The sequence below is a fragment of the Betta splendens genome, chromosome 5 (assembly GCF_900634795.4).
Source record: "Betta splendens chromosome 5, fBetSpl5.4, whole genome shotgun sequence".
Classification (NCBI taxonomy): Eukaryota; Metazoa; Chordata; class Actinopteri; order Anabantiformes; family Osphronemidae; genus Betta; species Betta splendens.
In genome coordinates this window covers 9,339,240-9,353,959 of record NC_040885.2, presented here as the reverse complement: position 1 = coordinate 9,353,959, position 14,720 = coordinate 9,339,240, and the positions used below count along the sequence as shown (strand labels likewise).

General features: G+C 42.1%; 1 protein-coding gene across 1 annotated transcript; it reads left to right on the top strand.

Moving 5' to 3' along the window:
- The first annotated feature begins 354 nt into the window (after positions 1-354).
- Positions 355-14,653, top strand: kdm5ba (lysine (K)-specific demethylase 5Ba). The gene is made up of 27 exons (XM_029151593.3): positions 355-654; positions 4,506-4,583; positions 4,749-4,871; positions 4,963-5,133; positions 5,558-5,683; positions 5,945-6,032; positions 6,137-6,240; positions 6,383-6,541; positions 6,691-6,810; positions 7,587-7,745; positions 7,845-8,026; positions 8,360-8,522; positions 8,606-8,725; positions 8,820-9,014; positions 9,336-9,517; positions 9,642-9,766; positions 9,856-10,006; positions 10,188-10,308; positions 10,440-10,795; positions 11,233-11,371; positions 11,465-11,644; positions 11,731-11,889; positions 12,191-12,610; positions 12,737-12,824; positions 12,907-13,094; positions 13,197-13,457; positions 13,552-14,653. The coding sequence occupies exons 1-27, from the start codon at positions 502-504 to the stop codon at positions 13,708-13,710; spliced, it is 4,470 nt and encodes a 1,489-aa protein (XP_029007426.1). The 5' UTR covers positions 355-501; the 3' UTR covers positions 13,711-14,653.
- Positions 14,654-14,720: the final 67 nt, after the last annotated feature.

Genomic DNA, 14,720 nt, shown 5'->3' with positions numbered 1-14,720 from the left:
GTAGGTGAGAAAACTACGGAACCAAGAAACTGTAACCCATTAAAAGAGTATCGGACCGACAAGTGTTAATTGTGTGAGACCCTGTTGTATTTAATATTTGTGCGTCATCACAGTAGACTAAAATGAGACGCACTTACTCGAACATAGTCCTACAGACATTAAAACTAAACTAGTGAAAAGGGGCACGATTTGTTCTTATTTGTGTATTAGAATGCCACATATCGAGTTAATCAGTAGTGGGATATGAAAGTATTATGTGTGTTTGCGTGGGACTGGGTGTAAAAGTGACTACTCCAAACGATTAGTGGGTGTCTACTTTTCGTGGCGGAAGAGTGCGGTGTCAGGCTCCGACCCTTTCGTCTCACTAGATAATTCGTCTTTTGAGTTCAATGAGTGGAGAGTGGACATGAACTGAAAGACTCAAATTCACAGCGAGCATTATCAGCGCGAGGAGCCTCGTCTAAAAATATTTCCATCTACAGTCATAACGAAGATGCAACGATGAGTCAACCTCAGCTAAATGAGTTCATTCCTCCTCCGGAGTGCCCTGTTTTTGAGCCCAGCTGGGAGGAATTCAGCGACCCTTTTGCGTACATCAGTAAAATACGGCCCATCGCAGAGAAAACTGGCATCTGCAAGATCCGACCGCCGCCGGTGAGTATTTAGTACATTTGTCAGTCAGTCCCGTTGTTGCGAGGAGCGTGCCGGCCTCCGCTGCAGTTAATTGTTCAGCAGGAAAGTTGTGTTTTTAGACGGGTTTCAACATGGCGGATTGCGGCTGCGAGTTGAATTGTCAGCTAGCCTGAGCTCGGACCGTGTTGTGTTCGCAACAACGACAGAAGCCCTCGCACGAGGAAATCCGCGTCCCGGCGGAGCGCCGACCTTCCGAACGGGCCGACGTGCGCGTAACATAACCGTCGGCTTTTAGACGAACGATTCCTAAAAATAATTCAAACGCCAAAGTTTGCCTGTATGCAAATGTTAAGGAAATTGTTTACGTTGGCGCAGGACGAAATGGTTTCTGGACGAGACGTGCGGAAACCAAAGCGCTGACGGAGACGAAGCGTTAAACTAATTTACGGTGCCGCTGCGGTTCGGCACCCATTTAAAGGTCAAGCCCAGCCAATATTGGTCCTGTTTGCCCGGTGTGTGTTGAACTGGCTGCGGGCGATCGGGCCCGTTCAAAGCTGCAGTTGTGACATGTACGGTGGCTGGCGCTGGTACGTGCTCGGTGACCAACTGTTTATGGAGAGATCGGGTCGTTGAAACACGGAGCTTAACGGACACTGTTCGCTTCAGGTTTTAGCCACGTTCACCCGTAATACTTCACTTAATACTGTTATGCTCGATTTTTAGCCTGCGTTTATTCGTCCGAAGATTTTAGATGTTGTGTTCTATTTATGCGAAGGGCTCGGACTATTGGCTGTCTTTGTAATATTTTCATTTTCTCATTGGAGGATTATGTGACCATAATCCACACCTCCGTAACGTCACGGGAGCCAAATATTAGTCTTTCACAACACAGGTGTCTATTTTCTTCAGAAATGATCAGAATTTAAACGAATCTTGCTCCAACTTTTTTTTTCTCGTTTGTTTTGTTAGAAAAGGGGAGATAACACTATTCAAGGGTGTGTCCATCCATCTGTGTTAATTAAGGGCAAATTATGCTGAAATAAATATATTACCAGGACGTAGTTCTTTGAGAGATAACGTAATGGATCTATATAATAATAATAATATTAATAATAATAATAATAATAAAATCCTTAAATCCTGTGTGACAATCCTAAACACATATATAGAATTTAGGCGTCAGCAAAGGCCCGGTTTGAGTTTTAACGTGACTGGTCAGGGTACAAGGGACTGAGTGTTATGAAAACGGGTGGGTGGGGCACTGCTTGTAGTGTTTGTTGGTCATGGGATGGAAAATGCACCCATCATCTAAACAAAAGGAGGCAGTGGCACAAGACTGGCTGCACATCGTCTGGCCTTCGACGCCTGAACAGCATTTGAGACGTGTGTGGAAGTTGTTTGCATTTACTGCCATATTTATGACCCCTGGTGACGGCTTTTAAAAATGTAGGGCCACGCTTTTAAGTGCACACCAAAAGGGAAGAAGCAGCAGGTCGACTAGGTGCCAGTGTCTGTTCACCAGAGACTAGATTGGGCGTCCTGGAGGCCTGTTTGGTGAAGGCTCGGTGCAACATCCTGTGTTCGTGGGATGTGACCAAATTCTCCGGCTTGTTTGCTTCTCTTGTTCTTTTCTTGTCTAACTTTTACCAGGAGGGTAAGAAAAGAAGACTTTGCTCCTCAGTCAGTTTTTGTGTGAGGGGGGGGGGGTTGTGGCGAGCGTTTCCTTCATCGGTTCACAAGGCCCACATTTTGACTGGAGATGTTTGTTGGGCCTATGCAAATAGCTTTCAGTGATTATGGTAGACTGACCCTGTTTGCATTTGTCGTTTTGCACTGGAGGGAGGGTTTAACTCAAAATTGCCCCTTTGGGGTTTCTGGCTGTTTTCTACACATGTCTAATGCCAATGAAGTTACATTAGTTGGTCTAATCCAGCTTTGTCTACATATGAGAGAATTAATGGGGCTGTTGCTGTCTCAATAATCTACATGTTTCATCACAATTGTAAAAAAAAACATTTTTATGTAATAGTGCTGTTTGTAATGTTATGTGGTCAACAATAAAAAGACTGCTGACTGTGGCTGTTTGTGTTCAGTTGAAATACCCTGTATTCTAATATGACAAATTCACTTTAAGCAAGTGGCACTTTTTTAATTTCCGACTTATTTACACAGATTTCTTTCACATTAACAGTGTGAGCTAAACATCCTTAACTTTTTTTTTGTTTTTTTGTTTTTCAAATTAAATATTTGAGTCACACCTAGGAAGATTAATGTAAACACAGATCTGAGATAATTCATCTGGTTTTCGTGGTAAGAGATTAGTCTCCTCTTTAAATCTTAGTTAACGCGTAGAGCAGAAGTTGTGGGTGCAGTACCGTTATGGCAGCGACAGTGTGTAATATTATTTTCATGTTTGCTTTCTGTCAGCCATGGCCTCACATCCTACATTTAATTTTGTAAATGATTTTAACTCATAACAGTCCTCGCACGTTTCTTGACTTCAAACTGAGATTATCTTGTTGACTAGGATACTGAGCTACCCAGTTCTCTAATGTTTCAGGAAGTTGTGTGGTCGAGCATGAGTAGGTTTGTTTTTGGTACAGTGTGCAAGTGCATTCAGATCAGACAAGACAACGTTTTGCTTTGTGACTAAGACAGGTCGTGTGGTTACATTAGTGCAGTCAACTCGCAAAAACACAGGCAGCAATTTAATGTTGGCTGTGTAGTGGAGCCACATCTTGGCGAAAAGTTGTTTATTGTTCTAAATTTTAGCTGATGTTTAACTGTGTTACGTGACATCATTCAAGACAGAATGAATCCAACAGTGTCATAAGTTAGGCCAGAACCCAGTATGTTGCTCCGTGGCATGTTTTCACTGACTTCCTGTAGGTGTGCCCTTCTAATAGTAGTTTGGTTCTTAGGAAGAACTGCAATCCTCTGGATGTCTAGTCAGGATCAGTGTGTTTGGTTCGATGCTCCTTGTTAACTCTGCCCTCTGGTCATCTATACTGTCATGGTCTGAGCATTTTCTTGTCAAATCCAATTAATAACCTGCTAAGGATTAAAGAAATATAAGTATAATTGCTGCTTTTCAAATAGTGTTGAAATAAAAGCTAAAAGTACACCACACATACAATTGGAATAAATAACAATGAGTAATGGCACTGTTTGGAAGTGATATAAATAAATATTTAGTGTCTTTATTGAAAACACCCATTAAACATTCACATTGATGACGGTAGTAGCTAGACAAGTATTTTACCCCTGTTGGCAGAGATAAAACAAGCAAGTGCTTTCTGTAGCTTTGGATTAGAATGGCACAAGATTCAAGAGGAACATTATACTGTTCTTTGTCACAGATCTGCTTCAGCTCAGCAATATTCTTAGGACTTCTGGGGTGAATTGCTTGGAGGTTACACCAGAGCGTCTCAATTAGGTTGAGGTGTAGGTTCTAATAGAGCCACTCCAGAAACACATTTTGTGTCTGCAGTCGATGAATTTGAATGATTATGGTTGTTGTCTGTCTTTATCAACAAATTTGTATTCCGCATGTAGACATTCTGCAGGAGAACTTGAACTCTTCATTTATGCAGGAACCATTACTTTAGCTTTTCTGTCTATTTATTCACAGTACGTATTGTTTCCAGGATACAGAGTGTTTTAGAATGACTTCCTGGAATCTGTTGACAAAAACAAATAACCCTGTCATTTGTAGGCTTGTTTTGAGTACTTGAAGTCAAAAGACTAAATTTTTTTTTGGCCTATTGTACATGATGTGCTCCTAAAAGGCACATGTTTTTTTTTGTTTTGTTTCAGTGGAAACGTAAGATTTGGTGCTATTCTCCTCAATAATGTTTTTGTTCCTCTCTCAGGAATGGCAGCCACCATTTGCATGCGACGTTGACAGACTGAAATTTACTCCACGGATACAGAGGCTTAATGAACTGGAGGTACATTATTTATATGACCATAAAAGTAAAATGGAAAAAAAGAAACTCATTAGTCATTTATTACACTCATTCTTGTATTGTGCACTGATAAAGCACTGGCTTCATATTTCTTTGTATAGTAGTAGTTGTCATACTCTATAAATAAACACTTAATCTTGTTTTTAGGCTCAGACTAGAGTTAAGCTGAACTTCCTGGATCAAATAGCAAAATTTTGGGAGCTCCAAGGATGCACTCTGAAAATTCCACACGTGGAAAGAAAGATTTTGGATCTTTACCAGTTGAATAAGGTACAAATTCAAGTTTATAAGATGATCTTAACTCATACACATACTACAAACTAGTTCTTGAACATGAATGACATGCACATTATCTCAACAGTTGGTGAACGAAGAAGGAGGCTTTGATGCTGTCTGTAGAGAGCGACGCTGGACAAGGATATCTGTCAAGATGGGCTTTGCTCCAGGAAAGGCTATTGGATCTCATCTTCGGGCACACTATGAAAGGATCCTCTACCCGTACAACCTGTTTCAGACGGGAGCTAATTTGCTTGTACGTCACATTGTTTTCTTTTTGCAGTCGAGAAGGACAAGCCGAACTTGGTCTCTGTTCAGTTGACTTTTATTTGAAGACATTACAGTTGATCATTGTTTATTGTCGTAAACATGCAGACACTGGGCTGGAGTTACATTAACAATATCTTTTCTACTTGTAATGGCAGGACATCAACATTACAAGTCAAAGTCAAATAGCACCATAATTTAATGGGCCTGATTTCCTGTTCTGATTCTTTGCCAAGTCTGTTTCCAGTTATGAAAGAGAGAGTTTTCACTATGACTCCATTATATCCTGACAGTCTACTAATGAGCCAACATTACAGTGCATTTTAGTTCCAGGGTATTCTTTTGAAGCCAGGGCCTTTGTTTTAACCCGACGTTTAGACCAATGTCTAATGACTCATGGTCTCTTTTTGCAGAAGGCCACCTTGACCAATGACACTAAAGATAAGGAGTACACCCCTCATGACCTGCCACAGCGCCAGTCTGTCCAGCCCCAGGAGACTTGCAGCATTGCTCGGCGAGCTAAACGAATGAGATCTGAAGTGAGTTTGAACTTTCTTCTTCATTGTTCTTAGTTGCACTAAGGCAGACCAGTCAGTGCTGGAACATTATATATTTTTGTTTGTGTCCACCCTGATGCAGAACCAGCTGACTTTAATTTAATCTGACTGTGGATAATTGGCATTTTCAGTGGTCAACAACATATTTCACACATTAGTTCACTGCTCTATGATGTTCTTTATAACTCAAGTGGGGTCCAGCCTAAATTTATAATTCATATTGTTTCTCACTGACTTTGACAGAAAATTAAAACAGAACCTGGGGAGGTTTGTGAAAATCGTCCCAATCTGAGGAGGAGAATGGGAACATATGTTGCCAAACCTGAACCAGGTAGGAACATTAAAGTTTAAAACTGATTTAAGATACTGAAAATGCATTGGTTCAGCTTATTAGAGGTGGGTTAAACTTCCATTGTTTTCATCCTTGCCTTTCAGTGAGAATGGCAATCACCGAGATAAAAGCAGAGCCCACTGAACATGAGATTTCTATAAAACAAGAGGAAATTGTATTAAATGGAATAAACACCTCTGGGAATAAAGTATGTTGATTTGTTTGTATTGAAATAATGATTTACATGAGAATATTTTGTCCATGTTGTATGATGCTGATTATCATCAGCTATCTGTTACACATCATACCTGCACAGAACAAAGGCAGCTCTTGTATTTGTGACTATTCAGGTGGACCAGTACATGTGCCTGGTGTGTGGCAGTGGAAGTGCTGAGGACAGACTGCTATTGTGCGACGGCTGCGATGACAGTTATCACATCTTCTGTCTGATCCCACCCCTCCACGAGGTTCCCAAAGGCGACTGGAGGTGCCCCAAGTGCCTGGCTCAGGTGAGCTGCACACCGTCTACCCCCAGGGAGCCGAAGCCTGACAGAGACGCTCCTAATTGGGAGCTGGGGAATAAACCCCTGTCTGATATCCACTAATATGATCGAAAGGGTTTATTTTAATATTTGTCTTTTTTATTATGTTTTTCCAGGAGTGTGGTAAACCTGCTGTCGCGTTTGGCTTTGAGCAGGCCAGCAGATGCTACACCCTCCAAGCTTTTGGAGACATGGCTGACTCCTTCAAATCGGATTATTTCAACATGCCAGTTCATGTGAGTATGCCTCTCGATAGCTGTTACGGGCAATTTATCTATTCCAGTTGATCAGTTTTTGATAATTACCCTTTTGTCCGCAACACTGGGTGAGGTGTGATGGGTTGGAACCCGTTCTTCATTATTAGGGTTTAGTGGTGGAGAGTTTCCAAGAATTGGAATCTGTCAAAGCCACCCCTCTAACTCTTGGAAGCATTTGATTATCCCCATATTAAAGGATTTGCACTTTTTTATGCACATATTTTTCATAACTAGATAAGTACATAAGGACAGGGATGAGAACAAGTCTTTTTTTATGGATGAATGCATCTAACAATTATACAGTCCCCTGCAAAAGTATTGTACTGTCAACCTTTTGTTTGTATTTACTGTCCATTTTAAAAAACCTTAAATTTAAAAACAAGTAAGTTTCATTGCTATTGGCACCAAATCTTAAAAACAAAATGCAGAAAAAGAAAGTTTTAGTGCATGAAATTGCCCCCCTTTTCTTTATTATTACAAAAAGGTTTTGTGATGCTTGGGGCTCTGTTTCATGACTCTGGCCTGGAACAAAGGAATGCTTTGATAACACACTATCAGAGAGTCCTCTTTGTCTTATCAGATGTCGTTTCACCTTGTTGCACTCATCCACATCCTGGGGACTACGCTTAATGTCTGTATTGTGAAGTGTTAGTCAGTGGTTTGAGCTTTAGTTTAGCATCAAAGGTTTGAGAGACAGATTCTGACGTGTATGGCAGTTTTAACACCATTTTAAACATCTGTTTTGTTTATTTTAGATGGTTCCAACCGAATTGGTGGAGAAGGAGTTTTGGCGACTGGTCAGCACCATCGAGGAGGATGTTACTGTCGAGTATGGAGCAGACATTGCTTCTAAGGAGTTTGGGAGTGGTTTCCCAGTGAAAAACGGCCATTTTGAAGTTTGTCCCGAGGACGAGGTACTTTAAGTGAACTAACTAAATTTAAAAAGATGCAAACCTTTTGCAGTTCCCAGGGCTTTATTAGAGTGAGAGTTGAGACCTGTCTGTGACCTGCAGCATTACCTGAGCAGCGGCTGGAACCTGAACAACATGCCGGTGCTGGACGCCTCTGTGCTGACTCACGTTACGGCCGACATCTGTGGGATGAAGTTACCCTGGCTCTACGTGGGCATGTGCTTCTCGTCCTTCTGCTGGCATATTGAAGACCACTGGAGCTACTCTATTAACTATCTTCACTGGTAAAATCTACCCTCTGAACACTATTTTATACTTGGTCTAGTCAGTTTTTTGCAACCTACTACATGCTGTGCTAACAGGACATAGCAGCACATTCAGCCAGTGACTGATCAGTGTTAAGTGCACTACAAAGTGTCACAGGAGGTCCTTTATCCCATTAAACTGTTCTATGGTTTGCCCACGTGTGGGGGGAGGGGACTGACATCATCGTCATAAGCTTTATGTCCACTCTGGTACAGACCTAATAATCCATCGTGTGTGTGTGTGTGTCTGCGTGGAAGCATAATTTGTACTATAGGAGATTGTAAAACTAAAGGCTCTGACTGTATGCGCAGGGGCGAGCCGAAGACGTGGTATGGGGCTCCTGGTTATGCTGCAGAGCATCTTGAGTCAGTCATGAAAAAACTGGCCCCTGAGCTGTTCGAGTCCCAGCCCGACCTCCTTCACCAGCTGGTCACCATCATGAATCCCAACACACTGATGAACAACGGTGTCCCGGTAACACGTTCAGCCTGTAAAAATGACATTAAACATAATAACTTGGTTGTGATGATGCTAGACCTTTTTATGCTCTTTCTTAGATTTATCGCACCAACCAGTGTGCAGGCGAGTTTGTCATCACTTTTCCCAGGGCTTACCACAGTGGCTTTAATCAGGGTTTCAACTTTGCTGAAGCGGTCAACTTCTGTACATTAGACTGGGTGAGAAATGGCTTTGATCTAAAAATGGCACTTTAAGGACAAAGTCTTTTTGTTTCTTCGCCTGTTTAATTTGCATATCTTTGTTTTTCTGCAGATGCCCATTGGTCGTAGCTGTGTGGAACATTACCGCGAGCTGAGCAGATACTGTGTCTTCTCCCACGATGAGATGGTTTGTAACATGGCCTTTAGAGCGGACATGCTGGATATCGACCTGTCAACAGCCGTTTACAAGGAAATGACCATCATGATACAAGAAGAGGAGGACCTGAGACAGAAAGTAAAGAAAATGGTAAGCCCTTTATTAATTAAAACCATGATGGCATAAAGTTTGTGCGTCTGTTGCAGAGAGGTGATTCTCTAAACGTTCTGGAAGCTTGTGTATTTTTCGGTTTGTTGTATTAGCTCATATGGGACCTAGATGGTAGAGCTGCTTTGTTCTTAATGATGCGCTCTACAGAATACATCGGGGAAAAATTATATATTTTTTTTCTTTTTGATGGTTATCATAATTAAAGATTTAGATGAGATGATATTCTTTGTCTGCACAGATGTCACATGAGGCTCCTTTGTCTCCCCTGCAGCTCTAACGACTGTGACTTTATATCCCCAGGGTGTGGTGCAATCACGCCAGGTTGATTATGAGATGCTCCCAGACGAGGATCGACAGTGCGTCAAGTGTCGAACCACCTGCTACCTGTCAGGGATCACCTGTGCCTGCAGCCCCAACAAGATGGTCTGTCTGTACCACGCCCAGAACCTATGTTCCTGCCCTTACAGCAGCCTTATGCTCAAGTGAGTTTTCAGCAGCCAAACGGCTGTCAATCTGAATTTTTTAATATCATAAAATATTAGCAGCATCATTAAAGGCTTTTTTTTCCAAGAATAATTTGAATTCTGTTTTTGTATTTTCCTACAGTTACAAGTTCACACTGGAAACGTTGTACCCAACCATGGTAACAGTAAAGCTGCGTGCAGACTCCTATAAAGACTGGCTCTCTAGCGTTCAGGAGATCCTTGAGAACAAAGGAACTAAAAAAAGGGGTCAGGAAAAAATCTATATATATTCTATATTACTGCATTTCACGCAATTGCTGCTTCACTACTTTTTTTTTTCTATTTATTTTGAGCAGGGTTGGAAGAACTTCACAACCTGGTGGAGCAGGCAGAGCCAAAAACCTTCCCAAAAACCAGCCTCCTGGATCAGCTACGAACAGTCACTGCAGAGGCTGATAAAGTTGCTGTGATGGCACAACAGCTTCTTAACGGGAAGAGGCAGACAAGGTACTACACCATAAACTTGTTTTCAAGCACTGTGAAAATGGTTGTTTAACAATTAATCAAGACCATAACACAAAAACTACTCGACTCAGGCTTGTTCTCTCTTAGACTCAACTTATTTGCTTGTTTTTTTGTATATTGTGATGTGAGGTGACTTCTGTTAAGCAGTTTTCCTTTGATTTAGATATCGTTCTGGGGGAGGAAAGTCTCAAAACCAGAATGAATTGACAGTGCAGGAGCTAAGGTGTTTTGTCCAACAGCTGGACAACCTGCCATGTAACATCCGACAGGCTCCTTTACTGAAGGTTGGTGCGCTTGCATTAGATTTGTGCATGTGTTTTGGTTTTATTCAACTTTAAACACACGTTCAGCATGTGTATGAAGTTTCTAAGTTGGTTTAGGTTTAGTCCTAATTATAGTTCTACATACTCTTCAGGACTTGTTGACCCGGGTGGATGACTTCCAGCAGCGCAGTGAACGGCTACTCTCTGATGAGTCTCCCAGTGCACTAGAGCTGCAGGACCTCCTGGATGTGAGTCTGGGACTGGACGTGGAGCTGCCACAGCTGCTCCTGCTAAGAGAGAGGCTCGAGCAGGCTCGCTGGCTGGAGGCTGTGCAGCAAGCCAGCAGCCGACCGGACAGCCTCTGTCTGGATACCATGAGGAGGCTAATAGACCAGGGAGTGGGACTGGCTCCACACAGCTCTGTGGAAAGAGCCATGGCACGTCTGCAGGAGCTGTTGACGGTGTCAGAGCAGTGGGAGGAGAAGGTGCTCAGCCTCATGGAGGCCAGGTATGGGCCGACGTCTGTCTCCTAACTTTTAGTTTCTGCAACTTTTTTATTTGAGTCAGTTCTGTATGTGTGGTTTGGTTGAAAACCAAATTCCTCCAATATAGAATTAGTTCTACATGTAGTATGTATATAAACTAATTTAGAAATGGGGTTTATGTATCACAAATGTGAAAATTATCCATTACACACATTCATGTACTCAGTCTATAGTATTATAATGTGGTAAAATGTGAATAGTAGTATAATGTATAATATAGTATATAGTATAGTAATATAGTATAATAGTAATAGTTAGAGTGATTCAGCTTTTTTTTTTTTAACTAATATTCTTGTTGCATGTACAATGTGAAAATACACTGATTTAATTTGTGGCTTTCTGTTTGGACATTGTAAAATCTAATTTGTTGATGTGAACTAAAACTCGTGTTCCCTCACAGACCATATCAAAACTTGGAAACACTCGACGCCGCTCTACAAGAAGTAGAAAACATCCCTGCTTATCTGCCCAACTGCCTGCAGCTGAAGGACATCGTCACCAAGGCCAAAAAATGGCTGCATGAAGCCGAATCACTCCAGGTAGAATACACTCTAGCTGAGGCCCAGCTGAACGTTCTAGAGCTTGACATCTGATCAGAGATGCCGTGAGTTATGAACCTCGTGTGTTTTCAGATTGGGGGACGTATTCCTGTGCTGGACAACCTCTCTGAGCTGGTTCTCAGAGCGGAGGGCATCCCAGTAAGGCTTGAGCATCTGAGTCGATTAGAGGCTCTTGTCAGTGACATTCAGATCTGGAAGGAGAGTGCAGCAAAGACATTCCTACTGAAAAACTCCCCCTTCTCACTTCTTGAGGTAAATCATGACATGATATTTATGTTTTCATGTGGCATCCATCTGTTGAACCAAAAATAATGTGTGCGTGCGCTTTTGTTTTTTAGGTCCTCTGCCCAAGATGTGACATAGGGAACGGACACCAGAAATCACGATCTAAGAAAGGGAGAGAGTCCCCTCAGATCAGTAAAAAGGTTTCAACAAAACTGGAGTCTGTTTGTGATGTGGAGAGAGCTCTCTCTGAGAGCAAAGACTCTGCCTCCGCAGTGAGTGGCATTGAATTCTTTTTTTTTTTTTTTTTTTTTTCATAAGTATGATTGACTTTTAAATACACCAAAGAGAGGGATAGAATAATCATTTTCTCATGTTATTTATAGAAAGTGTTGCCTATAACTTCTAGTTCTGAATAAGTCTCAGTGTTTCCTTGCATAGTGAGCAGGAAGATTCATTTATCACTTGGCATGTAATGGATTCACCACACTGTGTGGTGATGTCTGACACTTTAAACTAATTACAGTGATTGATAATGTAGCTGATTTTTTTTTTTCTCCTCCCTTCTTGTCACAGATGACCACACTTGCCGATGTACGCCACAGGGAGATGGAGATCTTGTTGGCTCTGCGCGCTTCAAATGAATCCAAGTTCCTCTCTGCTGAAGACTGTTGTGCACTTAGTGCTTGTGTTTGCCAAAAGGCCCCATCTGGTGCCATGGTGCAGTGTGAGCTGTGTCGAGAAATCTTCCACTCAAGCTGTGTGGAAACGACCACCGGCCTTGAGCACGGCCAAGCCTGGCTATGCCCCCTTTGTCTGCGCTCGAGAAAACCTCCCCTAGACAAGGTCCTGCCCCTGCTGGCTTCGCTCCAGAGGATTCGCGTTCGCCTGCCAGAAGGAGATGCCCTGCGCTTCCTCATCGAGAGAACGGTGCGATGGCAGCACAGAGTTCAGCAGGCCTGCACAGAGGGAGTCCTGGAGAAGGTGTCAAAGATGGTCAGTGCCTATATGTATTACACATTAGTACGTTGATTTGCTTTGCTGCTGTGACTTCCTGTTAAATGTTCTGTTTGCTTTTATAGGTTTGTCAGGTTTACTAAAGTTTATTGTTGATCATTGCAGGGGAGAGTTGGACACAGGATATCATCACATCTGACTCAGGAAAAAAATGGTTCATTTTACACAGAGCACCAGTCTGTTCCACTCCAGGGTCAGTATTGAATCTAAATACATTTTATGTCTTTGCACTGCTTCCATCCAACCTCAGTTTGATTCTCTCCTATTTGTTACAGAGCTGAGTGCTGAGCTGGAGGAGTTGATGGTTGAGGGATTTTTGCTACAAGTCACTTTGCCTGAGACTGAGCAGCTGTACAGATACGTGCTGTACAAACTGGCCCCCCTCCCCTCACAGAGTCCTCCCTGTGGGAACAACATCGAACAGGACCAACAGTCTCCAAGAGGGAGCCCCAGCCACAGCAAGGTAGTTACAGCAAAGTTTATTACTTGTGAAACATTTTCTCAACGTTTATATGTAGTTAGTACTAGTTTATATGTTTAATGTTATATTGAATTCTTCATGCAGATTGGAGGTTCTGGTGTCAAAAAGGAAGCGAGCGTTCAGAGCAAAAGGACCAAGCGACGTAAAGATAGCTCAGACTCTCAGCACAGTGACAAGCCCAAGAAGTGTCGCAAGAAGTCCAAGAAAAACAAAGAAAGGAGTGAAGAGGCCAAGAGGACGTCGTCTTCTCCTACACATACAGTTTCCGACCCTGCTCAGTCAGACTCAGAGGAGGACTTCTCGCTGTGTGCTGCACCATGGTGCAGAGAGCCAGAGGGCGATGAGGTTCGTTTAGCTAGATTATTAATATGCTCACATCAGTGACCTTTTTGATTTCCAACTAATTTGTTTATTTTATTTATTATTGCTGACTATTCAGGTAAACTGGGTCCAGTGCGATGGCAGCTGCAACCAGTGGTTCCACCAGATCTGTGTGGGAATATCTGCTGAACGGGCAGAGAGGGAGGACTATGTTTGCATAAGTTGCACACAGCCAGACTACGACAGCTACGAGAGGAGAATGAAGGCTAAAATGTGACTCTGAAGGATCAGTAGTCCAGTTGCAAGCTGCAGCACTTAAGTGCACACCTGAACTGTGTGGCCTGTGCCTCTCCCTCTTTACCTTCTGGCTTGCCCTTAGTGAAGATGGTGCTATTTTCCTTTTCTCCCCCCAGATTTGCAAAAGACTTCTGTCACCGTTCTCGTCACATGGCTGTTTTTTGTTTTTAGCCAATCAACTAATTGTTTTCGAAACGTTCCAAGACCTGATGCAGATGTAAAAAAACAAAAACAAAAAAAACAAAGCAACATGTTTCAAGAACTAACAGGGCAGGGATTTTTCAACCAAAAAACGTCAATTTGACAACATTTTAGAACTGTTTTTTACATGCAACTGAACAATGTGAAACTTTCTCTTGCAGAATAATTATTTATCTAAGCAATAACTGAACAGATTAACTGAGGTTCAGTTTTCACCTGAGCTATATTTGAGCTTAGAAATTATTTGATAAAATGCCTTCTTGGAGAAAAAAATCCCAGAAGAACTGACTTTATATATCCTGTGATAATACGCTGTTCAGTTTAAACAAACAGAGCCATGGCTGTATGTCTCAGCGTGTTGTTCCAAAATGTGCAAAGGTTTGCACCTAAATATTTGCCCATACCCCTTAAAACATCACTGGCTTGGAGATGAAGTCAGGTGTTCCTTTTGCGCTGTCTGCGGAGGAAAAAAATTAGCCCTGGATCCGTTCCTGGTTTTGGGAGAGACTTTGTTTTCACAAAGCAAGAATGAACTGTCCGACATTAAAGGAATGTAGATTTTGTTTTAGGGTGGATTTTTCCTTCATGGTTTAGGATGAAAATATTGTGTTGGACTTAGATTTATTTGCCACGGGTATATGACCTTTTTCTGCTCCTTTTGGGTAAATAATATAATTAAAATGTGCAGTTTGCAGTATAAAATAAAAATGTTTGTTCCCAAATGTCTGGAGTCCTCTTGGTGCAGAGAAGCACTACAAGTTCAGCGTTTCAACCCTGAAAGTGGATGTC

Excerpts from the sequence above, each read along its gene's own strand:
- kdm5ba (XM_029151593.3), top strand. The coding sequence starts at position 502 with ATGAGTCAACCTCAGCTAAATGAGTTCATTCCTCCTCCGGAGTGCCCT. Across the intron at positions 9,767-9,855 it reads CAAAGGAACTAAAAAAAGGG|GGTTGGAAGAACTTCACAAC; the intron begins GTCAGGAAAAAA and ends TATTTTGAGCAG. Across the intron at positions 13,095-13,196 it reads GGAGCCCCAGCCACAGCAAG|ATTGGAGGTTCTGGTGTCAA; the intron begins GTAGTTACAGCA and ends TTCTTCATGCAG.